At 42.8% G+C, this 27,464-nt stretch overlaps 1 protein-coding gene across 1 annotated transcript; it reads right to left on the bottom strand.

Moving 5' to 3' along the window:
- Positions 1-4,707: 4,707 nt before the first annotated feature.
- Positions 4,708-27,420, bottom strand: spg21 (SPG21 abhydrolase domain containing, maspardin). The gene is given in 9 exon segments (XM_034229103.1): positions 4,708-5,420; positions 7,638-7,778; positions 7,869-7,979; positions 11,042-11,150; positions 11,228-11,373; positions 12,015-12,095; positions 12,785-12,946; positions 14,928-14,990; positions 27,349-27,420. Coding segments are annotated over 8 exon segments (963 nt in total). The 5' UTR covers positions 27,349-27,420; the 3' UTR covers positions 4,708-5,270.
- Positions 27,421-27,464: the final 44 nt, after the last annotated feature.

The raw sequence follows: 27,464 nt of genomic DNA on the forward strand, positions 1-27,464 counted from the left end.
GAGGCTCTTTATTTGTCTTGTTTTGCCATATTGAGCTTTTTTTTAAACGGGATGGACAAGTTTAATGACCATGACGGGTTCTCTGGGAGAACTTAAAACAATTCACTCACTGCATCTCAGCTCTGTTGAAGTAGACTCCTGTCTTTCTTTTTAAGTCCACATCTGAGTTTCAAGTGGTGGAAACATATGTGTGTGTGTATATGTGTATATATGTATATATATATATATCACCTCCTCTAGGGGGGTCCGGGAGCATGCTCCCCTGGGAAGATTTTGTTTTAAATATTGAAGTTAAATGCATCAACCTGGTGCATTTTGAGAGCAAAATGAATTTATGGATACATCTCTCAATACCCATATGAAACAGATTTTCTTTTTCTTTATGGATATTTTACAAATCACTCACCTTTTAAACTTTATCCTTGTTTTACTGTCATATAGTATTTCATCACTGTTTTTCATTTATTCTAATAAATGGTGACCAACACGTTTGAGACCCACTGAGATAACTAGACTAAAGTTAACTATCTAAACACTCAGAGTCCCTTACCTCACTGAGCTGTAGTTATCTCTCAGTCTGACAGGACACAGCTCTCCCTCTCCTTGTTTTAGAAACAGCTTCTAATATCCGTTAGCGCAGCTAGCTAACCAGATGCTAACAACAACAACAATGCAAATAGTGAGTTTGGTAGAAATATACTGTATAAAGTTATTTAAGACGATGCCATATTTATTGAAGATTTACATTATAAATATTCCCCAAAATTATTCAAAAGCATATTCTTCCAAACTCTCTGCTGTAGTATGACCACCATGAGACTATTGTGTGTGGTGAGTTTGGTAGTAATAAGCTGTATAATAGTGATTGAATATTATTGTATTCTCTTTTTTCGGAGTTGCACTTTGCAGACGGTCCCTGAGCACTCGTTTCTTCTCCGGCTGCAGATAGAGACCAATGTAATGTGTCCAGCTCGGAGGACGGCGCGTATTGGCTTTTTTTGATCAAAATGTGATTGTAGATCGTTGTTATTGATCCGTGAAATCAGAATCTCCCAATATCGTTCCAACTTTACGGAACTAAGCCAGAAGACCGTCTCATTTCGTAGACCGCTCGGTTTGCTGTTCCTTCACTTTATTTTTATATACATTTATTTTGGACGAAAACTTAGCGTGAGTGAGGAAAGGCAAGTGTGGCGTGAGTGCGTGAGATATGGGTTAATTGCGTGACTCTCACACTCAATGCGTGAGGGTTGGCAGCGCTATATGTATTTCACCTGCCCCTTTGGAGAGAGCATGAGTTTTTTTTGTTTTCTATTGTGGCCGAATCAACATGATAAGCCCACAATTAGTATTGTAGCGTCTCGCTGCGATAAAACACAACTTGTCAGCGCTGTCATCTGCCCCCAGTCACGTGACTTTGTTTACAATCTGACAGCTGGAAGCAAAGAAAAGCCCTCCGAGTCCGGCCTCATATGGCTATGGTGATCATACCAAATGCCTGCCTGGCGTTAGAGTATAGGGGACAAACCAGGGGACTTTAAGTTTGTGCACAGATGGAAGTCTGACAGGCAGGTAGGCCATCCAGTTACTTTAGCCGGATCGCGTCTATTGTTATTCCAACCCAGTTTAGATTTTTTTTCCGCATTACGCAAGAACGTAGCTCTACGCGATAGCGTCATAGCCTTCTTCTTCGGCTGTTATTCTTCGGCTGTTATAGCGGTCGCGGTAAAGCAGGATGAATAGTTGTTTTTTGTCTTTCCAAAGGATTTGTTGACTGAAAGTAAACGATCCTGTTTGTTTGTTGACTGAAAGTAAACGATCCTGTAATCAAAGCCATATCGAAGATTCCTGAGATTGTATTACTGGTGTTTTATCATCTATAAATTACGGTGGCCCTGAAGTACAAGACACCACAGCATTTCACAAAACGCCACAGCATTTCACAAAACACTACAGCATTTCACAAAACGCCACAGCATTTCAGAAAACGCCACAGCATTTCAGAAAACGCCACAGCATTTCAGAAAACGCCACAGCATTTCACAAAACACCACAGCATTTCACAAAACACAACAGCATTTCACAAAACACTACAGCATTTCACAAAACGCCACAGCATTTCACAAAACGCAACAGCATTTCAGAAAACACCACAGCATTTCACAAAACACAACAGCATTTCAGAAAACACCACAGCATTTCACATTGGACGGAAAGGGTATTCCTTAGGGAGAACACTTCTTGTTTGTGATTGGACAGAGCCAGCCATATAAGCACTGCTGTGATTGGTTGTTTTGCTGCCAGTCAAGAAATTACGCTTCGTGATTGGCCCAACACATCAGCCGTTAGCTGTTAGCACACACTCAGAGCTCACAGCTACTCATATCTGTTCAGAAACTGGACAAAAGTTCAACATATACAAAACACAGACTGTCTATGTCATGGTGAATACAGTCGCTGCTTTATTTATGTCTGTATGACGTTGTTGTGAGTGTGGACGGAGCAGCTACAGGTTAGTTTAGCCTGATCGATCCGATTCCGATAGGATTTACATGGAGATACGGCCCGCCCCCTCTCCAGCGTCTTGTTTGAATGACAGGAGTAAACACAGAATTAATGCTTTATTAATTCATGGTTTTTAAGGGGCTTATCTCCATGTAAATACTATGGTAGACCACCCAATATTCGCATCGCTCTAATCGCTCGAGTTTCACCGCGGCTGTCAGCTGTGTTTGGTCCTGTCATTCAAACAAGAGGCGCTGAGAGGGGGCGGGGCGTATCTCCATGTACATTCTATGGGAGATACCAACTACAACAAAATGAACATATTTGACCGTGATTTAATTATAATACACGTTTCAAAGTGATGCCGAAGTAACAACATACTGATACCGGTTAGTAAAAACCATGAATTAACGCTTTGACAAGTCTGCAGACAAGACGGCAGGTGAACAGCTTTTAAAATGCGTCTTTTCTGAATAGAATCGGATCCATCAGACTAAACTAACCTGTAGCTGCTCCGTCCACACTCACAACAACGTCATACAGACATAAATAAAGCAGCGACTGTATTCGCCATGACACAGACAGTCTGTGGTTTGTACATGTTTAACTTTTGTCCAGTTTCTGAACAGATATGAGGAGCTGTGAGCTCTGAGTGTGTGCTAACGGCTGATGTGTTGGGACATATTTCGCTGTCGGGTGTTGACCAATCACGAAGCGTCATTTCTTGACTGGCAGCAAAAACAACCAATCACAGCAGTGCTTCTCTGGCTGGCTCTGTCCAATCACAAACATCACTAAAGGAATACCCTTTCCGTCCAATGTGAAATGCTGTGGTGTTTTCTGAAATGCTGTTGTGTTTTGTGAAATGCTGTGGCGTTCTCTGAAATGCTGTGGCGTTTTGTGAAATGCTGTAGTGTTTTGTGAAATGCTGTTGTGTTTTGTGAAATGCTGTGGTGTTTTCTGAAATGCTGTTGTGTTTTCTGAAATGCTGTGGCGTTTTGTGAAATGCTGTGGCGTTTTGTGAAATGCTGTAGTGTTTTGTGAAATGCTGTGGTGTTTTCTGAAATGCTCTGGTGTTTTGTGAAATGCTGTGGCGTTTTGTGAAATGCTGTGGTGTTTTGTGAAATGCTGTGCTGTTTTGTGAAATTCTGTGGCGTTTTCTGAAATGCTGTGGTGTTTTGTGAAATGCTGTGGTGTTTTGTGAAATGCTGTGCTGTTTTGTGAAATTCTGTGCTGTTTTGTGAAATTCTGTGGCGTTTTCTGAAATGCTGTTGTGTTTTCTGAAATGCTGTGGCGTTTTCTGAAATGCTGTGGCAATTTGTGAAATGCTGTAGTGTTTTGTGAAATGCTGTGGTGTTTTCTGAAATGCTGTTGTGTTTTCTGAAATGCTGTGGCGTTTTCTGAAATGCTGTAGTGTTTTGTGAAATGCTGTTGTGTTTTGTGAAATGCTGTGGTGTTTTCTGAAATGCTGTAGGGTCTTGCACTTCAGGGCCACCGTAATAAATAGCCTGTGTGTATTCTCAAATGTCGTTTTCAGGACAAACAAAAGACGTTTTAAATATCTTATCTTATCAGCAGAATATTGAATATTACTATTACTGTGCACTTCATTTATTTGACAGCATTATTTAATGATACTATTTTATATATATATATTTAATGATACTATTTTATATATACATTTATTCATATACACACACTTATATGTACTCACACATGTATTTATTCATAAATATCATTATATTATTATAATTATGGGCGTTTAAAAGGACGGTATTTCGCTTGTCAGATTCATATTTGCCGCCCATAGAGATGTAACGCCAGGTTGCTATAACAGCCGAAGAAGAAGGCGTCATAGCCTCGCACCCTTTTTCCAGTTTAGAGCAAAAGCCCCTCCAAATGTCTGTGCACGTCCCTGTATATATGTGTATATATATATATATATATATGTATATATATATGTGTATATATATATATATATATATGTTTAGCACATTGTGTTGTGTGTGGATGGTTCTTCGTCACATGACATGATCATATTTTATTACATAAAGGTAAACTAAACAGTCAGAATGAAGTGTGTGCAGGGCTGAGGAGACGCTGGACAGATTGCTACACTGGAGGGAAGTTTACAGCACATTCTGAAATTCTTCCACAATCGAATGAACATCCACTTGTTAGAAAGTCACCAAAAGGAGAGAACATGTTTGATGGTGTGTAGAGAATGTATACATGATCTCTTATAGAATGCACAGCACATCATTTTATTTATTTTTCAAGTGTTCAGGAGCAGAGAAAGAGTGTAACAAGTCTGTAGTTCAGATTTGAATAAACATTGTGCATCTTTCTGAAGCTTCACATTTCAAAATCATCCAGTGACCTTCATGTTACAGTGGCTGAAGATTTGGTAGTTGAACACACTCCTGCTGCTCACACCGTGGAAACTCAGTCCATCAGCACGCTGTCCATCTCTGCTCACAGGGGACCAGTTCACCGCTGGCTGGTACTCAGTATTTATTTTACACAGACATTAACAGTTCAGGCAGAACAGTTCAGGCAGTTTATGAGTGCAACAATTATCATTTTCATTCCACGTAAGGCAAAGTGTTGTAGGTTTTTAAAGCAACGCGGCAGAGTATCATTTATATACAATTCATTATCAAAATATTGCTGCATCTGTTGAATAAAAATATTCTCAGTTGACTCGCTCCATAGAAAAGTGGAGAACGTCCTATGAAAGGATGGAGAGGGAACATCCTTCCCTCTCATTGGTCAGCTTGCAGGCAGGAATCCTCTGATTGGTCGTCATCCTCATGCTGAGAAAGCTGGCTCTCCTGCACCTGCAGCTCCTCTGCGCTCACCATAGACGGACTTATGGCGGCGTACCTCGTCCCGTGAAACTGACGCAGGTGGATCTGTGCAAACAAACAAGCAGCGTCATACAAAATAAACTAAAGACACAATCAAAACCAAACGGCACAGCAGACAACCACTGTGTCTGCAGGTGTGTGTGGTTGTAACCCTATGACTCCTATGATTGGATCACCACCATCCGATCACGCGACCAAAAACATCAGTCAGTCCACCTGAGGACTGCACACCACCAGTTCTTAGATTATTACTAGATTCTGATAGGTCAATTTGGACTTTCAGCAGTCTGCTATTTATCTATAGCAGACCATTGCTAAGGACGCTGGAGCTGGAGGACAGAGAAACCAAGAGAAGACAGACAGGAAGTAACACTGAAGGGAACAGCAGAAGAAGACAGACAGGAGGTAAACACTAATAGGAACAGCAGAAGGAGACAGACAGGAGGTAAACACTAATAGGAACAGCAGAAGGAGACAGACAGGAGGTAAACACTAATAGGAACAGCAGAAGAAGACAGACAGGAGGTAAACACTAATAGGAACAGCAGAAGGAGACAGACAGGAGGTAAACACTAATAGGAACAGCAGAAGGAGACAGACAGGAGGTAAACACTAATAGGAACAGCAGAAGAAGACAGACAGGAGGTAAACACTAATAGGAACAGCAGAAGAAGACAGACAGGAAGTAAACACTAATAGGAACAGCAGAAGGAGACAGACAGGAGGTAAACACTAATAGGAACAGCAGAAGGAGACAGACAGGAGGTAAACACTAATAGGAACAGCAGAAGAAGACAGACAGGAGGTAAACACTAATAGGAACAGCAGAAGGAGACAGACAGGAGGTAAACACTAATAGTAACAGCAGAAGAAGACAGACAGGAGGTAAACACTAATAGGAACAGCAGAAGAAGACAGACAGGAGGTAAACACTAATAGGAACAGCAGAAGGAGACAGACAGGAGGTAAACACTAATAGGAACAGCAGAAGAAGACAGACAGGAGGTAAACACTAATAGGAACAGCAGAAGGAGACAGACAGGAAGTAAACACTAATAGGAACAGCAGAAGAAGACAGACAGGAGGTAAACACTAATAGGAACAGCAGAAGGAGACAGACAGGAGGTAAACACTAATAGGAACAGCAGAAGAAGACAGACAGGAGGTAAACACTAATAGGAACAGCAGAAGGAGACAGACAGGAGGTAAACACTAATAGGAACAGCAGAAGGAGACAGACAGGAAGTAAACACTAATAGGAACAGCAGAAGGAGACAGACAGGAGGTAAACACTAATAGGAACAGCAGAAGAAGACAGACAGGAGGTAAACACTAATAGGAACAGCAGAAGGAGACAGACAGGAAGTAAACACTAATAGGAACAGCAGAAGAAGACAGACAGGAAGTAAACACTAATAGGAACAGCAGAAGGAGACAGACAGGAAGTAAACACTAATAGGAACAGCAGAAGAAGACAGACAGGAAGTAAACACTAATAGGAACAGCAGAAGGAGACAGACAGGAGGTAAACACTAATAGGAACAGCAGAAGAAGACAGACAGGAAGTAAACACTAATAGGAACAGCAGAAGGAGACAGACAGGAAGTAAACACTAATAGGAACAGCAGAAGAAGACAGACAGGAAGTAAACACTAATAGGAACAGCAGAAGGAGACAGACAGGAGGTAAACACTAATAGGAACAGCAGAAGGAGACAGACAGGAAGTAAACACTAATAGGAACAGCAGAAGGAGACAGACAGGAAGTAAACACTAATAGGAACAGCAGAAGGAGACAGACAGGAGGTAAACACTAATAGGAACAGCAGAAGGAGACAGACAGGAAGTAAACACTAATAGGAACAGCAGAAGGAGACAGACAGGAAGTAAACACTAATAGGAACAGCAGAAGGAGACAGACAGGAAGTAAACACTAATAGGAACACGGTATGGGCTCGGCCGTGTTTAAAGACTGGTTCATGGAAAAGAAACTGAACAGACTTTGACAGTTAAAGAAAAACTTGATCAGTGCTGCCGTCATTTTAAGTCACCTTGCTGTCGCCGCAGTTTAACCGTTGATGCACAATGGACTATTTTGTCTTAGGGGAAGCAATATGATCATGTTTAAATCAATGAGTTGTGTGAAATTACTGATTTATTTAGTAAGTAGCTGTGTAGTAAGCAGGCTAATGTGCAGCGAGCTGGTCATTATAGTGTAAAGAACCCTGCAGTGGATGGCGGAGGATTAAAGAGCAGAGCGTACCTGTATGTAGAGGTTGACCTCGGCGCTCCTGCACAGGTAGGGGAAGTTCCCTCCTGTTTTCAGGTGAGCTCTCCTCGCATTAGGGTACAGTTTATACATCTCCTCCTTGGCTTCCAGTGACAGAGCGCTCTGATCAAACACCTCGACATTCAGAGAGACACGCTTGTAGGTTATTGCAGTAGAAATATGCACGAATGGACAGTGTAAGAGTGAGACACGTTCAAAACTTACATCTATGATGGTCACAGCGACCTCTTTTATTTTGTGCGGCTCCACATAAGAGTTTTGACAGTTGAGTGTTAGCCGTGTGATGCTAACTCACTTTTGGTTCAGACTCTCCAACTAGAACACACACACACACACACACAACACAACACACAACACACACACACGCACACACACACAACACACACACACACACACACAACACACAACACACACAAACACACACCCACAAACACACACACACACACACCACCACACACACACACACCACACACACACACACCCACACACCACACACACACACACCACACACACAACACCACACACACACACACACACCACACACACACACAGGGAGGCAGAGGGAAACACACAGAGACGTTACACACTTCACAGGGACACAATGGTCGCCGTGCACACTGTTGTCACGTGACGAGGATTAACCAATCACAGCCGGCAGATATCTTTCCTAGATTCCCTGAATATCAGCCTTTGCTGAATATAAATCATTTGAACCTTTCAGTGCAGGGCTATCCTTGACCAGAGCTAAACATCTGCTCAGTTTTTCACCAAAACATTTTATGAGTGCAGCTATTAAAATGTCACATGATCTTTAAACAGGTTTCAAGTAATGTAGAGATGAGACAAAGAGCCCTTTCTAGGGAAAACACAGCTGTACTATGGGCTATATTTTAATACACACACAAAAAGGCCAGATCAGCTGGTCTGGTTAGCTGGTTATGGTTGCTCGGAGAAATGTGTTGCATGTGTATGTCCCCTCTCACAGTCTACACCAGGGATGGGCAACTAGCGGCACGCGGCCACCGCCCTCACTTTGTGTGAAAACATATATTGGTTTCACAGTTGTAAACAAGCAAATCATTTGAACCAGACCCCCACTTGTAATTCATAATATTCACCGCTAGAAGGCGCTCGACCCAAATTCAGGAGGCCTGCAGCCAAGTGTAGATTGTCTTCTTCTGTTTACCTCGCGGCCTTCCTCCTCTGGCGGGAAAAGAAACACGAGTGCCCAAAAAAGAAAACTGGACCAAGAAAACCGTGTCTTCCAACAAAATGGCAAACAGATGATCTGTTTACAGGATTCAAAGGCAAACGTATGTGTTTGGTGTGTCTTGAAACTAAATCGGCAATGATGGACTACAATTTAAGTCGCCACTACAACAGCACCCACAAAGACAAATATGACAAGTACACAGGAGCTGCCAGAGCCGCCGTCGTCAATGACCTAAAAAGGGAAAATATGCCAGCAGCAGACTTTTTTTTACCAGAGCCACGATTACACAGGAATCGTCTCTCAGGGCGTCTTATGCCGTTTCCTTTGAGCTTGCTAAAGCTAAGAAGCCCCTGTCTGACGGCGAAATGGTGAAGAGGTGTGCAGTCCAGATGGCTAAAGCATTCGGAGATGACAACATGGCTACTAAACGTTGAAACCGTCAATTTGTCCCGTCGGACAGTGACTCGAAGAATATTTGACATATAAAATAATGTCGAACAAAAGGTAAAACAAGTCATGCATGACTGCATACGTTTCCTTAGCGTTGGATGAGAGCACCGATGTGACTGATGTGAGCCAGCTTCTCATCTACACATGGGCCATTAACAGTTCATTTGAAGTGCACGAGGAGCTATTGAAACTGGTTTATTTGCATGGCGCTACCAAAGGACAAGATATTTTCGCCGCTGTTGAAAATGTTGTAAGTGCGCACGGAGGCTTTGACAAGCTCTCAGCTGTTGTCACAGATGGTGCGCCAGCAATGCAAGGAAAGCGCACTGGATTTGCCGGCCTCCTCCGCCAGAGTGGCTTTGACTCTCCAATACTGCACTGCATCATACATCAGGTGGGTAACGTTATTGTTAGCTATTCTAATGGTTTCGAATGTGGGTATTCTTCGTAAAAAAAATAAAGCTAAATCCAATTTCATTTTGATATTGCAGGAGGCTCTGTGTGCCAAATCAATGAACTTCAGCCATGTCATGGATCTAGTTACCAAGACTACTAATCTGATTCGAGGAGGGAACCGGTCTCTCAATCATAGGAAGTTTGTATCCTTTTTGGATGAAGAGAAGGTGATTTACAGATGCACACAGAGATAAGGGGGATGAGCCGTGGAAAATGCTTGGAGAGGTTTTTTGCGCTACGTGCTGAAATCCCCGTGTTCTTGGAGGACACCATCCAATGTGATACAAGTGCGTACTGCGCAAAACTCAGGAATACAGATTTTCTTCTTGACATGGCTTTCCTTGCGGACATTACCTCGCATCTTAATCACCTGAATATGCGGTTACACGAAATGAGCCAGGCCCTACAGGAGATATGCACATTTGTTACTAAACTGACTCTGTTTAAAGAGGTATTTTCAGCCGACCGTCCTAATCTGGCACACTTCCCCTCATGTGAAGAGATGCGCAAAACACTGCAGCAGCAGTTTAAGAAGCACTTTCAAGATTTCCACACCATGCATCGAGTTATTCACTGAGCCCCCTCTGCTGCTATCAGAGAGCAGCCCCCTGAGCTGCAGCTTGAAATGTGCGAACAGTCAGACCCCTTTCTAGCAAAGCGCCAGGAGAGGGGAATTTCTTTGGAGACTGCTACCCGAGTCCCGCTTTCCACTCCTCAGGGATTTTGCGCTCTCAATGGCCAGCATGTTTGGCAGCACTTACATCTGCGAGAGCAACTTCTCTACAATGAAGCACATCGAGTGAAGGGAGAGAAACAGACTGACACTGTTCAATCTCATGCAAATCGGATGTACACATGTTGATATTGACATTCAGTCTATTGTGCAGCAGCAGGAGAGGCCACACATATCTCATTAAGATGTACAGCTTACTGATCCAGCTGTGGGTGAAGGTCAGAACAATGCATATGTTCATGGTTTTATGTAATGGAATGTGAGGGAAGAGTAGAAACACAATACAAAGATGAATATTAGTTGTTAAACTCAGTGTTGGTGTTTGGTACAATAAACGTTTATTGCCAGTATATATTTAGTTCTCTTCATTAAATTAGCTAAAGTTGGCTATTCAAATGTTGTGGATATAGTATCCTGCCGATGGAAGTGCATGGTCACAAAGTGGTAGTGAGGAAAAAAATGTTTTGGCCCTCACTATCCTCAAAGTTGCCCATCCCTGGTCTACACACATACATGTCCTCTTACCCTGTCCACCATGAAGTCAATTGCATCTGCCATTTTGGGGTCCACAGGTCCTTTAGCAAAGTTCCCCAGAACAATCTTCTTCAACATGAAGCATGGCATCAACCAGAAACTGGAGGGACATGCAGACATTAATATGAATGAACTTAAACACGGAGAGGTAGGTGTGTGATGGAATCTTTAATGCACCTGTTTGCTGTCCACATCTGGTTAAAGATGGAGGTGTCACTGAATGAATTACACAGGATGAGAGAGTGCACTCTGGGAGACTTGTGTGTGCACTCTGCAAACTTCTGAGCCAAGAACCCCCCCAGGGACGCTCCGAACAGATGGACCTGCAGAGTCAGGGGACACACCATCATTAGATAAGAGGGGTGACTAACCTGCGTTATTTACAGTCCTATAGAGAGCTGCAAGAATGAGTCCTAAAGCTGGGAAATGAGTCAGCATTTTACCTGGTTGACATTTTCAATGGTGAATGTCTAAAGCCTTTATGTTTCTTATTAACAGCGGTTGCTATCAAATGTCTAAATAAGACTACTAAAGGTCATCATACTGAACTTTAGCCTCCTTGTGAAGTCATGTGACCTTGCTGTAGTTCCTTTATAGCCTTACGTTAGCTTTTTACTTCAGAAATCATAAAGTGGTTAATATGTGGAGATTATCCTGCTGAACTCAACTTGTAAGTATCATAAACGTGTGTTTGACACAGAGATTATGTACAGCAACTATCCAAAATCACATGGAGAAATCCTGTTGCCAATGGTTTGTATTGGCTTGTAAGCAGCGGGCAAACAAAGACCCCTCTGAGCAGTGTGGCCCCCCTGCATTTTTACATGTCCACTTTCAGTGTGTCCCTTCTGCTGTCCTGGTGTGAGTGTGTCTGTTTCTTTATCTGTGCTAGATCACACACACATTAACAATCATGGGTAAAGAAAATAATAATGCTCAGCTGTGAACGAAAACACAGACTTACTTTATCTAACTGCAGGTGATCGAGAAGCTTCCGGAAGCCGTCACAGAACTCCATGAGATCCCAGTACACAGGATACTGCAGCTGGAAGCACACACACAACATATCAACACCAGACATTTACACACATCTATCCAGGACAATATGATAACTAATAAGTCAAATAATCAATGCGTTTATAGAGTGGTGCAGTGATGATGTGTAGGCCAAACCGGAAAGTTAGCAACAAAAAGCAATGGGATTTTCAATTGGAGTTTGGAATATTGCAGAAGCTTTGGCAAAAATCACCACTGCTAAGCTAAAGGCGGATTATGTTCACTGTAATGACGTTTAGTAGTCTCATTTAGACACTCAATTTCAGAGATTTGACAGTGGGGTACTATCTGACAAATGTTATGTTGAAGAACAACATGTAAAGATCTTTAAAGCTTGTGCTAACCACAGATATTTGTTCAGGCATCTAACCAAACACACCTTCAAAAAAACATTCCTAAGACAAGGGAATCAGAAGTGAAATAATGCTGACTAATTTCCAGGTTTTACAACTCGTTGCTGCACCACTCTATTAACACAAAATGTATCAACTATTTTGATCTTCAGAATTGTTGGCATTTCTGCCCCATTAAGCTCTGCGAAACTTAAGATAGACAATCCTCATCAAATGTATGGACAAGACAACAATTCGGAGATGAATGGAGACTAATCCAGAAGGAAAATCAGCATACGTTTTATGAAGCTGTATAATTGGAAGATAGGTTTTGAGTGGCGCTCACCGAGATGACCCTGTAGCCCCACCCTGTCAGAGCCAGCACCTGCTGGAAGAACACCTCAGCTGTCCCGCTGACGGGGGGCAGCAGGATGATGGGACACCTGATGCTCTTGGGGCCGGCGTCATACAGCGACCACACCTTACTGTCATCATCATCCACAATGATCTGGTGGTAATACAAACACAAGGTGAGGAAAATAGATACTAATTTATGAAAACTAAACAAACTCTTAGCTTTTATTCACACACGATTTTTAAACCAGGCCACGGGGAACACACTGATGGAATTATTAGGAAATGGATGAATTTGAATACCTCTCACACACAGTTCAGTTTAGACTCTGCTATTAACCAATCCTGGTATTAGGAGCGGTGGGCAGCTACCGACTGGCTGACTACTTTACAGCACCAGAGGAGCAGTGTGGGGGACTGGTGTCTTGCTCAAGGGCCTACAGCAGGGCCCGGTAGGAGAACTGGAAACTCTCAAAGTTCTAGTTCACTTTCAGTCCTTGCTCCGTTCCAAAGCAACCTCCCTACAGACTATGCTATATCGCCATATTTGACTTGAAGTATAAAATATGAGACCATAGACGAAACAGAAGAAGTTTGTAATAATACACATATAATAATCTATGGTAGAGGTGTGTTTACCTCATGGTTACAAAATAAACGTTACAAAGACTCATTTTCACCCACTGGCCTTATGACTCGATTAACAATACTGAACATATTCAGACTGTACCTGATGCAAAACAATCAAAAGAGGAACTGGGGAGGTCTGGCTACAACATGAACAAACATGATCAACAAAAGCAGGTATTTCATGTCCTGAAATACCTGCTTTTGTTTGTTTTGTGATATCTCAGATACTTTGACCTGATTGGGCTCTAAAGTCATCACAGAGAATAAACACTGTGAGAATGTTGTGATGAAGCCATGATGCCAGAATAACCTGCACTGTGTCACAGTCAGCATGTGAGGATGACTGATGAACATGTGGGACAGAGACGTCTCTGGGTCCTCTGCAGTGTCAGTCTGTAACACCGGCTCAGTGAGGTCATCATGTGACAGTATCTTATTTTGTAATATGGGGTCATGTGAAAATCTGAATGTCAAGAATAAACAGGAAGAGCAGAGACGACCCAGACACAACAGAGTGTGATCCATGAGTTCAATAAAAAGAGTTTTCAATACTCTCAATGATCCCTCTCTCTCCCCTCAGGCAGGCGCTAAGAAGGAGGGAGTGAGGACAGAACGTCTGTCCGTTTGGAGGATTTGTACTTTTACACAGAAAGTCAGGTGGTATTCTTGGGATTAATTATTGGTATTTCTCAAGAATTTCCACCAAAACGTGCTCCCCTTTCCAAGGAAAGTACATAAAGGATCTTGGAGCCCAGCAATAGCAGGCTGAAGCCTATTCTATTTCTCATCAGAAATGTAGTCCCACCTTAAACTGTAATTATTGTGCTGGGGTTCCAATTGGATCAACTTCTTATTCTTCCAATGTATGTTATATGAGATTATCCTGTTTCTAAATATATATATATATATATATATATATATATATATATATATGGGAGGGTTCAGAGCACACAAATACCTAAGAACTGATGAGTGAGAAAAAGTAATTGTTCATAGTTGATATAAGTAATGATATGATGTGTTTATTATCTCACATTATTTTTCTTATTAAATGTTTATACCAGTAGCCGTGTTTTTAAAGAACCAACACTTTATAATGTTGTTAATCCTTCACAGCTCCGCAGGACAAATGCTATGGAGGTAAATGTCAAGTTGGTCCGGGTTAAGCTCTGTTTGGACTACTTACTGACGGTCAGATGGTGCAACACTGAACTCAACTCTCCTGGGACCGACACACAGTGTAATCAGGCACACATGCAAATGTCATCTTTCTGCAGGACAATGAGGACCAGCTCTGAGCAAACACATGTTTGATAAGTAGCTCAGCTTGTTATCACAGAGAGATCCCTAGTATAACACATCATGCCTAGTTTCATTCGAAATGCATACTGTTTTATTTCTGTTCCTGTCCATATGTCTATGCATCATGTCACATGCGCCTCTGTCCTGTACTAAGCACTGGGCCAGTGGTTATGAACCACCATCACACATCATCAGGTACTTACTCTTTTCAGGGGCACTGTGCTTCTGAACCAGTTATAGTCAGGGGACACTTTAATCTCCTCCATCTGAGGACACATTCAGAGACAAACAGTCAGGAATTATAAACAGCTATCTTAAAACCTCAACATCTATTCAACACCTGACTGTTATATTAGCTTAACAGCTAACTGTTAGTGTTAAGGATGAAGCACTCGTTACGGTGATAGTTCAATGACCGGATATAACGTTATTGCCTGTGTCTAAATAGGATTGTTGGATTAGGTTACCGTTTTCGTTGTGGTTGTTAATCACCGTGTCCCAGGAATGTTATCCATATCTAGGTAGCATTTTTTCTCTCCGGTGCTCGAGTCGCTAGTCATATGACTCCGCTTTCATACACTTCCGCAAAAGCCTCTGCCACCGCCTACCGACAACACAAGTCAGCCTGTCAGCCTGTCAGTCTGCCACTCTGCCTGGCGTGCCTGCCTGCTCATATGACTCCGCTTTCCCAGGCTAACGTTATCCAGAGACGTTTTAGAACATTCAGAACACAGAGGCGTTAGCCCCAGGGTCGGCGTCATGGGGGGTCATTCGCGGGCCATGCCCCCCCAAATGAGTCACTGTGCCCCCCCAACGCAGGGTTGGCAAGCCTTGCCACTTTGCGGTTTTTTTCTTTTTTTAATCATTTCAGTGAAAACGTTTCTACTAAAGGTTTTTTTTGTGAAATACATCAGAAATAAAGAATACAAATATAAAACACAGCCTGAGCTGTGCTCACTGCTGCTCTCTGATTGGTGTGTTGCTTGACCAATGACCCCCGACCTTTTGTTTGTTATCATTACGTGGCTGTGTGTTTAGATGAAAGCCCAGTGGCGATCTGTTCATCTGTTATACTGATTATACAGTAAAGCCATCGAAAATAATATGATATACAGTACAGTACAAGTACATGGGTCTCTGTGTTTCATTCAAGCTCGGCTCTGTGTGGCACGAGCACATTTTGTGAGTGCGCGAGTGGTAACGTGGAATGTTGTTAGCATCTGGTTAGCTAGCTATGCTAACGGATATAAAGGGCTGTTTCTACACCAAGGTGGAGGAGAGTCCTCTCCTGTCAGACTGAGAGGATCTTATAACGTCAGCTCAGTGAGGTAAGGACTCTCTCAGTGTTTAGATAGTTCACTTTAGTGTAAGTTATCTCAGTGGGTCTCAAACGGTTTGGTCACCATTTATGTAAGTATTTTCGAGGAATACCTTTATATGATCATTATAGTTGTTAAAGAGAGAATAAATGAAAAACGGGTATGAAATACTATAGGACAGTAACACAAGAATACAGTTTAAAAGGGGAATGATTAGTAAAATATCCATAAAGAAAAAGTAAATCTGTGTACAGTTCTGTTTCATATGGATGCTGAGAGATGTAGGCTATCCATAGATCTCTTCATTTTTCTCTCAAAGTGCACCAGATTGATGCATTTAACTTCAATATTTTAAAAATAATCTTCCCGGGGGAGCATGCCCCCAGACCCTCCTAGAGGAGGTTAGGTCCACCCCCCACCTAAAACATGTTCACATGGATAGGATACTAAATACATTTGCACACTTTTTATATGGTGGCCTATGTCCATATCAAATCAAATCAAGTTTGATTTATATAGCACATTTTTCAACGATTTTTGGTCGAGCCAAAGTGCTGTACATATAATAAAAAATAACCTACAGTAAAGACACTTTACAACAAATACAACAGCACAGTTTGTGCAGAATATCAGTATGAGAAAACGACACCCTCTGTCCTTATATGTTTCTGTTTTGGTGGTTGTGCCACAACCGTGCATGTATGCACAAGTCATAGGTGCGCTATACAATAGCACTACACCCTGCAATGTGTGTGAAAGACAATAGACTTTTCAGCATGTTTTTTTAAATTGAAGTTGCGTTGGTGTTTGTGTGTTGGTTGTTGACGGCAGTGTGTGCCCCCCCTTGGTAAATGATTGCCCCCCCATTTGATTTGTTCTAGAGCCGACCCTGGTTAGCCCATCTGGCCACAATGTTGACAGGATCTAGCGTTTTGTAGCACACCCCACTCCGCACGTCTTGTTCACGGTGCCCAAAGCCCATGTGAGGCTATAGGCCTATGTTGTTTGATTTAAAGGTATAACATTTCCCTTTGCAACCTAACAAACTATTTTACAAAGGAAAGCTGATTAAAATGTAATTATTTATAAAAGGTGCAACTCATAACGTTTAGCCACTAGATGGCGCACTCCCCTTCCTCTTCCATTGCTTTTACGTTAAAACCTTCAAAACCCAGTTGTTGCCAGTATGCAGCTGTTATAGAATCTTAGCTTTACAGCACATCTATCGATAAACATTGTAAACATGTTTATTCTGTCTGTCTGCCTCCTTGCCAGTATACAGCTGGTATAGAATCTAAGCTTTAGGTTACTGGGAAAGGAAACAAAGTGGCCACCTCAGGATTGATTCTCAGCCCCAAACTATTACAACTGATTCCAATGAGAATCACAAATCGTCATAATAAGCACTTTTCGGAGGAAAAAAATCAACCGTTGTGTGATCAACGATCACAAATTAAACAGCAAGTACAAAAGTTGGAGGGTCATGTTTAAGGTAGAAACGTAAATAGGTTTGTGTATGTTGTCTATCTAGGTTTATGTGATTTAAATAGGCCCCACTGGACTTCTTGGAAAGCATGAATAATACTAAATTATCCTTTGGAAATAAAGTCAATTGAATGTATTCAAGCAATGGTTAACTGTAATTATGTACTGTAGTATGTTTTATATAGGGGTAGTCAGTGCTTGAATTGGAATGAAAAAGGTGCCAGTACTCTAAAATCAGCAACTTTTTCAAGTCAATTTTATATATACAGCCCACAAACAAGAATTTGGCTACTATAATGCTGGTGGGTTTGTCTCTTTACTACTGTATATTTTAGAAAGGTTCACTGTACTTAACATTTTTTATGATAGGCAGCGGATATGGCTAAAGTAAGGTCAATATTAACTGAAAATATAGCAATCAAAGTCTAGATCTTCTGCTGAAGACACATGAAGCAGAGACCTTTCAGGTGGTGTTCAACATTAATGACAAGGAAACAAAGCTCTGGTCAGAAGCATTTTTTATAAAAAGCTTTAACAAAATTAAGTATTTCTGTACATTTTGAATGCAATCTAACTTTCCAACTCAGAAAAATGATAAAGAGCATGAACAAAGAACATGTAAAAACAAATGCAAAATTTGCACAATCTAAAATGAGAAACTGTAACTGCAAGTAACAACGTCTGAGCCATGGTAAAGAGTTACATTGAACACCAAGCTGATCAGATAACTCCCTGGTTGGTCTGAAGTCCTTCTATCTCCAGGATCTGTACAAATCGGCACATTATGCCAAAAGTCTTCTCACTGGGTGAGCTGCTTTGCAATATACTTCACATTGTTAGAAAAGGCTCCAGAAGGCCTTGGGGACATCAGTATCAGGGGCTGGAGCTGGACAGGCTCTTTCATCAGCACTTCTCCTTCCCTTTGCCAGCCAGGACCTCACATACTGTTCCGGATTGAACTGTCCTAGTGATGGTCCATTACATTTAATGAAAACCAGGCTGGACAGTCGGCTGACAGAGAGAGCATTCCTTTTTGCAGTAAGGATATCGTTCATGCAGCTGAATGCCCGCTCACACTCACTAGTGGAGACAGCGATGGTTCGGACTGCTTTCAGTAGAGGCTCCATGGCAGCAGGTGTACGGGATGCCCTGGTTTCCTTGTATTCGCGAAAGCCCTGAACAGTCTCTCTTCTGTCCACTTTCAGCACTTCGCACAAACGTAGCACCTCTACGTCCCCATACTGTACGTCTAACTCCTCTTCAGGCCAACTTCCAGGATGGATAACTTTCATGTCCTGGATTAGCTGATTGTCCCGGGCCTCCCGGCCATGTAATGGGATTTCTCTTGTGCTGACATGAGAGGAGGTTGTGGAAGTCATTCTGTGTCTCAGATTCTCTACCATACTGCGGAAAAAACTGACCTGCATGAATCTGTACAAGCCTGCCATTCTCACGCAGGGCAACACCCTTGAAGGACTTCTCAGCTAGAGCTGTATGAACTGTAGTCATGTGTGGGCCAGGCATGGTGACCATGGATTCAAAAACTCGTATTTCTCGAGTTAAGAGCCTATCTGCTGTAGGCAGTGTCATCTCTCTTTTTTGGAGTTGCCGAGAGAGGTCACTGAGCTCTGTGAGCGCATCGTACATCAGTCCCAGATTGCTGACAAACGTTGCAGATGTGAGCACATCATCCAGGCCCTTGTACTTTGCTCTGTCTCTGGAATCCCTGCTCGTGTCGTTTGCAGCATTTGTGAAGTGATCATGAAGCACTCGGTAGTTTTCCCAGACTGCTCTGACGCTCCTTTCACTTGAAGCCACCCAGCGGATGGACAAAACATGCCCTATCACCAGGAGACGCTGTCCGACTGCTTGCGCACACTGCGCTAACTGCCTCTGATTTTTGGGGGAGGCATGGAACAAGGAATAGAGTTTGTCAAAAAAGATCTGGAAATGATTGAGCCCTGAGACCTCCTTGACCACATCCCCAACTGCCAGCTCTAGACGATGATTGGAGCAGTGCCACACAAACAGGCTTGGGAATTTACTACACAACTGGGTAGCAACGCCTGTTCTCTTCCCTAGCATGACTGAAGCCCCATCACATGCAAAAGAAACGAAACACTGACCTAAAAAGTCCTCGTTAAAATCTCTTCCAAGACACTCCATTAACGCCTTTGTGATGTCATCAGCCGTTGTTCCATCCAACTCGATCAGCTCCCAAAAAAACGTTTCGGGCTCAGCATCAGCTAATGCTGAGCGTAGACACACAACAAGCACCGTTTCTACCACTATTAGTGGTAGATTCATCGACCAAAACACAGAGTTTTCTTTGGTTTTCTGTAATGTCTTTTGCCATTTTTTTCTTCAGCTCATGAGCTATGTGGTCGATGATTTCGCCACAGGTTTTATTGGAGTGCAAAACCCTGCCCACGTTCAGCCCATTCAGTTTCTGTACATTCAAATCAATTGGCATGTCTGTGAATGGCCGGCTATGTTTGCCAATTGTATATGCCGTTCGAAAAACTCTGATAGTGGTGTCTAATTCAGATTTATGCATAGACTGCACTTGATGTTGAATCCCATCCTCGTGGTCACCGCCATTTTTCTGATCACTCATCTCAACTGCAAGGCTCGACTACATCAAAGACCTGCGGAGAGGGGAAGAGGTCAAACTCGAGCAGCAACCATAGGTGAGGAGTGGTGCGTTCATAGTGAAGCAGGGTCACTAACAGCACACATCTAAGCTGACTCCGTTTCTAATATGCAAAAAGACTGCAAACGTGCGTCTATGATTCTTTTTAGTATTTTCGATCTTTCAAATCCAGACGAGAGATCTCTCTCTCCCGTCTGTGTGCGAAGGGGCGGGACAGTTTACACATACGCAGCTGCTACATGCAGCAACACACACAGCTGCTACATGCAGCAACACACACGGTGGAGAGAACGCGCTCCGAGGTGTGGTTAAACTTTACCCGTCTCGATGTGGAGAATGCTCGTTACCAAAAGACAGGCATAGCTCTGTGCCTTGTCTTTTTCTTTCTTAGTGTAGTGGAGCCTCACTTCAGAGCGTTTACCGCGACCCATCTTTGGTGTTATGAAGTGACTGAGCTCGTGAACTGTCTACTGGAGGGCGGGGGAGCCTCGCTGCGGGGCAACTGTGGACCTCTGTCGCCGCAACTTACATGATGCCGTTTAAAAAATTAAGGGCGGTGCCGGCCGTCAACGGCCCGCTGACGAACGGCCGTTCTGTGATTCTCCAGAACAGATGGCCAGTCCCTGTATTCCACCGGGTCACCGCGGCACAGACGGACCCGCTGGAATACAGGGTCTACCGCGTTTAGGAACCGTTAAGCAGAACCAAAATTGTGTATTTTGTATGGGTACTAGGGGTGTAACGGTTCACAAACATTTCGGTTCGGTACGTAGCTCGGTTTTTTGGTCACGGTTCGGTTCGGTACAGCAGAATTTTTTTTCACAAAACAAAACATATATATATATATATTTTTTAATTATTATTAAACTGTGAATAATGTATTCACTCAAATAAATACAAAATATAATAAAATACATATTAAGGTGCAGCATTTCGATGAACTGAAATAATCTGTATTTGAACTTTACTGTAGGCTACTAGTACTCACAAAACATAAACTATTAGTTTTGGGTTTTTTATTTTTTATTAAACTGTGAATCTTCACTCAAAAAAATATAAAATAAAATAAACATTAAGGTGCAGCTTTTCGATGAACTGAAATAATCTGTATTTGAACTGTACTGTACTAGTTCCTAAGCAGCCAGTTTGACATTAGGACTTGCTTGTCATTGTATTTTCATGTTTTTTTAAAGAAAAATTAACTTGTCCACATTGCTTGCTGAAAGGGCAGATCTGCTGGCACTAACAATGTCTCCTGCTGTGGAGAACACCCTCTCGCTAGGGACAGAGGTAGCAGATACAGCCAGGTAGCGCTTTGCTAACATGGCAACATAAGGATATTTGGCGTTTGTAATAGCTTTGGCTCGGTCTGAACTCTCTGCGAGTGGTGGAGGCTTAAATGCTAGTGGGAGTTGGGTTTGCACTTCAGTCTTTTTTCTTTTGGTACCGGTGATATTCACGTTCGGGTGATGCCTTTTCAAGAGTGTGCAAGTTTGATGTATTGCCAGCCACGTAACCAATATTAGTTGAACAATGCCGACAAACAGCTTTGGTTCGGTCCACCTGTCTTTGTCCTTCATCCTTGTACGTAACTGCGAAACCAAAATGTTCCCAGACCGGAGACTTCAGTGATGCTGGAGGATTTTCGAGCTCAACTTTATCTGCGTTCGCCATTAATTTTCGACAGTTCCTCAAATTACTGACTACATTTGAACGCATCCCTCTGACCAGCTCTCATAGTATGCCTCTCATCCAATGAAATGACTTGCTCGCTCTATGACGCGTTGAACCCAATGTGAGCAAATTACTCTGAATGCTGCGACGCAGCACCTGAGATTACTTCCAAAAAGTTGTTCACGTTCTCAATTTTTTACGTTTAACGTTATATTCGTTCGGTACACTTCGGTACACACCTGTACCGAACCGAAGGGCCCGTACCGAATTATTTCGGTACGGGTACGTGTACCGTTACATCCCTAATGGGTACCCGGCATTTTCTTATCGGTTCTCATCTGGAACCGAGTTTCGGTTCCCAACCGTAGCGGTAGCACGAGCAATTTGTCTAAACATTTAGCAAAAGTGCACCGCATGCAGACGGAGGAATGCACCGGGTTCCACTGTCTTTCTAGCAGCTCTGTAGCCCCATCCACGAGTAACGTTTCCACGTCAGGTCTTATGTATGCTAGCAGCACCACACGGAGTTAACTACATGATACAAACATGGGTTAATGATTAGAGGAAACTGAGTTATTTAGTTTGTTAAAGTTTCAGCTATTCTCTTTACAGTTCTGTCATCAGATTATTTAATACGATTTGTTAAAACATTGTTGGTTCTTTTGATGTGAAATATTATGTATTTAATTTAAATAAAAAGCAATGTTAATTTTGTTCACAATTTGTTTAGTTAGTTTACCTTATTATTCTCTCCAAAAGAACCGATAAGAGTACCGTTAAAAGACCGGATTGATAAGCGGTATCGATAAAAGTAGTAGAACCGTTAAAACCTTAACGATAGCCTGGTGTACTGTGAAGAGTGTGTGTGCATCATACCATGCTGGTGCTGCTGTTGTAGAGTCCATGTTGTCTCTGTGGTGTGCAGAATCACTGGCTCTTTATGAAACGCACTGCCACTCTGTGTCTGATCAATCTGAGATTCAAAGCAAGAACATGAGAAGCCTTCAATAAGCAACACACAATGAAATAAATATGTCCCCCCTCACACCAGAGTCCTGCATCGGGTCGGGTACCCGCGGGTACCTGACGGGTGACCCGCAAAAAAGGTGATTCGCGGGGTGGTATTTTTTCAAACGCTTTTTCGGGGTAAAACAAAGATGATGCGGGTCGGGTCACGGGTGTTGCATAATAAATATATTAAAATAATAATAATTGTGTTTAATGTTTAAATCCTCAGACCTCTCCCCCGCGGGACCGAGCATAATCATAACCTCTGCAGCGCATCAATCTGCTGCTGTGCGCGCCACATTCGAAATGGCTGAGGTGAAGCTCTCTAGCGGAGAATACAGCATTTTCAATAACACTTCCTCAAGAGCGAAATCCAACGTCTGGGAGGCTTTTGGTGTCATCCTAGATGGAAAAAATAACCAACATCCCACGCTTTTTGAGACAAATATGCAACTGCGTGTGTTAATAATTGCACGTTTTCACTGCTCATATATAGGCTATGCGGGTTCGGGTCGGGTTGCGGATCTTGTGCCGACGGGTCGGGTCGGGTTGCGGAACTAATTGGCAATATGTGCGGGTAGCGGGGCGGGTTCGGTATTGCACGTCGCGGGTGCGGGGCGGGAGCGGGTCTTGAAAATCAGACCCGTGCAGGACTCTGCCTCACACTGCATTATAGACAGGAAAACACCTGCAAATAAGTAAGTAGGGATCCACCACACCCCTCAACTTTTTTTAGGTGATTTGAAATGTTCTTCCAAGACATATTTGGATTATACATGTATATATACGATTCAAAGGTTGTATTGATACATGCACTACAGTGTAGTTATGGACATGAAAATCATCCCAGGCTCCTCCAACAATGCAACATACATATATATAAGAATAAACCATAGAAAAACACAAATACAATACAAACTGAAATAGAGTGGGTTTGTGTATCCTTCTGTGTGCATTCAGTAGGAGACGCATCTGACCCCATAGTGAATAGGCGTCCCTGCTTCTGATGACCTTACAGGACTTAAGATAAACAGGAAGCATCGTTCCTTTGTGTCGATGGCTGAACGAAATTCACCGATGCAAACAAGCCACACATGAAAACAGTTACGTGCAAGACATTACGTGAGATGTATTTGTTTGGAAGTGTTTTCCATTCGTGTTTTACTTCAACCCGAGGAGAAACTGAAGTATGGAGACTGAGCTTCTGCAGCCGCGTGTGGTCCATCCGGAGAGACACGGGCTCTGGGGGCTAACGGTTAGCTTCAACATGTACACACAGGGGCGGCGCCAGGGGGGAGCTAGGGGGTGCTGAAGCACCCCCCAGGATTGCCAAAGCACCCCCTAAGCACCCCCAAGAAATATGTGTTTTTTTTTTTTTTTTCGAAAATTATTATTATTATTAAATTAAATTAGAAATATTATTGATTACATCAATGCATATGTGAAACAAACACATTTTTGACCAAAAACATAAAGCCAACACAGGTGATATGATTAGGCCAATGGTCAGCACCCATTCGATTTTTGACCTACCCATAGGCTAAATTACTTTGTGACACTTGATTGACTTCCTGTTAGCTAGAGCGCCAAATGATTTGCTAACAGCAAAGTGAACAATTGATCGTTTTTTAGTCCTTAAACGACCACGTGTGGACACTCAATCAAAACCAACTGAAAGCGAGAGGGATTCTGCACATAATAGGCCTCGTGAGTACAAGTAGCTTACTTCTGGGTCTCTGTGTTTCATTCAAGCCCTGCTCTGTGTGTGTGTGTGTGTGTGTGTGTGTGTGTGTGTGTGGCACGAGCCATTTTGTGTGCGTGCGTGCGCGAGCGAGCGAGAGAGCTCGCCTCGCGCACCAGTGGGTATCTACCGGAGATCGTTGTGGTTAGCATCTGGTGCTAGCTATCCAAGCTAATGGATATAAGGAGCTTTTTCAACAACAAGGTGGAGGGAGAACTCTCTCCTGTCAGACGGAGAGTCTCAGGTAACCTCAACTCAGGTGAAGTAAAGGACTCTCTCAGTGTTTAGATAGTTAACTTTAGTCTAGTTATCTCAGTGGGTCTCAAACGGTTTGTTTTAAAAGGGGAGTGATTTGTAAAATATCTATAAAGAAATAGAAAATCTGTTGACAGTTCTGTTTCGTATGGGTGTTGAGATGTATCCATAGATCTCTTAATGTTGCTCTCAAAGTGCACCAGATTGATGCTTTTAACTTAAATATGTAACAACAAATCTTCCCGGGGGAGCTAGCCCCCGGACCCCCCTAGAGGAGGTGAGGACCCTCCTAGAGGAGGTGAGGTCCGCTCCCCACTTGTAAAAATAGCACTTTACCCCTGCCTATATGCCGTGAGCTGATTATCGAGCCTTCATTGTAACAGTCGCGGGTGCACTGTGTGTGTGTGCGTGGGGAGTGTTGCAGTAGAAAATTCAACTGTAGCGCTGGTGCATTAATGGGAAACCCTAAATCAGGGGTACTCAAATACAAATCTTAAAGGTCCAAAATAAATGTTTCAATAAGACAAAGGTCCGTTTATTACGGTCATTCAAACTTTTAAACAATTGTAACAAGATTCTTAACACGAGGTTGCAAAACCAAAAATAATCTGTATGCAGCAGTTTTCATTGTTATTGTGTCTGTGCTTGATCCCTCAGAGTCGCAGTGTAAGAGCTGCACAGTTATGAATAAAGGCAGCTGCACCCTCTTTCATTCAGCATTCCCATTATTGCTTTATAAATGTATTCCCCCTTGTGTGTCCACTGAGGTTCGTCAGGCCCAACACATCTTCAACAAACTCCCCCTTTGCCTCATCATAAAAACTCACAAACACCAGCAACTGAGCATTGTCAGTGGTATCAGTGGACTCACCCACAGCTAAGGAAATGCACTGTGCATTTTTTATTCCATCACAAAGCTGATGAATCAAATCACCAGCCAGTATTTATGTTCTTCTGGTTGCTGTGGAATCTGAGAGGGGGATTTGTTTGATTTGACCTGTTATTTCCTCTTTTTGTTTGCCTTCACATGGTCGCCATCACTTCAGTCATGCATTCTTTTATACTGCAGTTATTATCCAGTGGAAAGTCCTTACCTACTGGCCTAGTTCAATCAAAGTGGTGACTTTTTTTTGGCTGGGCAGTGTAGTTTTAAACACCGTCTTATTTGACTTTCTCAGGACTTAAAACAGTTTTTTGGGGGCAGACCCCCTCAAAGAAAACAATATTTTTACACACGTAAGGTCATCATCTTAATAGTTGTGTATGCTCATCCGTGAGCAGAGCATCAAGTTGACATGTCTATTACAGCTGAATGCGGCGATTACCATGTTGTTCAGCAAAACGCCTCACAAACTTATTAAGAACTTATTGATTCAATGCTGAGTACAGTTAAACTGACAGTCTCTTCTCTGTCAGTGTAGACCGCAAATACCTCATTCCTTCAGTGCTTGGGTCCGAATGCTTCTCGTTTTGCGCCGTCCAGTTCAAAATGAAATCGCCACCAATCGTATGTCCACGCTCGCGCCAGGACCGGGAGAGGGGTTACATGACGTGCATCTTGTGCTGCATTCACTTGCACTCGGACATTAGAGACTTTCTCTCATAAATGTCCGATGAGCCACAACTTTTCTTTCAAAACAAAGCTGCCAACTGGGGTGGCAGCTGGGGTGGCAAGGCCTATTTTTAGGGTGTCAGTTGCCACCCCGGTAGGTGAAACTAGGCTACTAGCTACAGTACAGATGGAACTAGATGAGCTGTTAACTCTTTTTTGTTTTAATTCTCGCTCTGACTTAGACAGGTTGAAAGAGACACACACATTTTTCCCACCCGCATTCCGCGAAGACCCGCCCTACTGTGCCTCTGATTCGCAGATTGTTTGGGGGGGAAAAACGCTGACTGGATGCTGAATGTGATTGGACCAAAGCGTTGACACACACAGGTGGAACACAGACATGCAGAGCGCTGTTTGCAGTGGACATAGCGGAGAATTTTGACTCGTTGCGAATGCGTTGTGGCGATGTCTCACATATAATACAGAGAGATAATACATATGAAAAGTATAATTTGCTCAGAGTCCGGAGACAGTGGTGGTTCGGTCCGGATCCGGACCAGAGTCCGTAGTTTGAGGATGCCTGCCCTAAATGTTTGAGCACCCTCTATGAAACGTCAAGCTACCCCACAGCACCCCCTAGAGAAAATCTCTGGCGCCGCCACTGTGTACACACGGTTTTAGTGCCACCATTAATGAAATGTATAAATGATGGGTGCAACATCCAAGAATACAAAGTGAAACTGGGAAACGGATATGGCTTATTTGATACGGCGTGTACCATTAACGTTGGTTGAACGAACAACGACTCGTTAGCATGCTAATGCTAACTGATGTGGTAGGTTCCCTTTAGGTGCGTGGCTTGGCAGCAACTCCACATATTGTTCTCACAGACTTATCCTTTACACCAACATACATCTGGGTTAATTTATAGATTTACCTCACTGCTGTTGTCACGAAAAACCGGTAGTGTTTCGTGCTTCTTATTTGTCTTCCTTTCTTCTTCTTCTTCTTCTTCTTTGGTGTTTAACGGCAGCCGGTATCCGGTATGTTGCA

This window comes from Gymnodraco acuticeps, unplaced genomic scaffold (genome assembly GCF_902827175.1).
Source record: "Gymnodraco acuticeps unplaced genomic scaffold, fGymAcu1.1, whole genome shotgun sequence".
NCBI lineage: Eukaryota > Metazoa > Chordata > Actinopteri > Perciformes > Bathydraconidae > Gymnodraco > Gymnodraco acuticeps.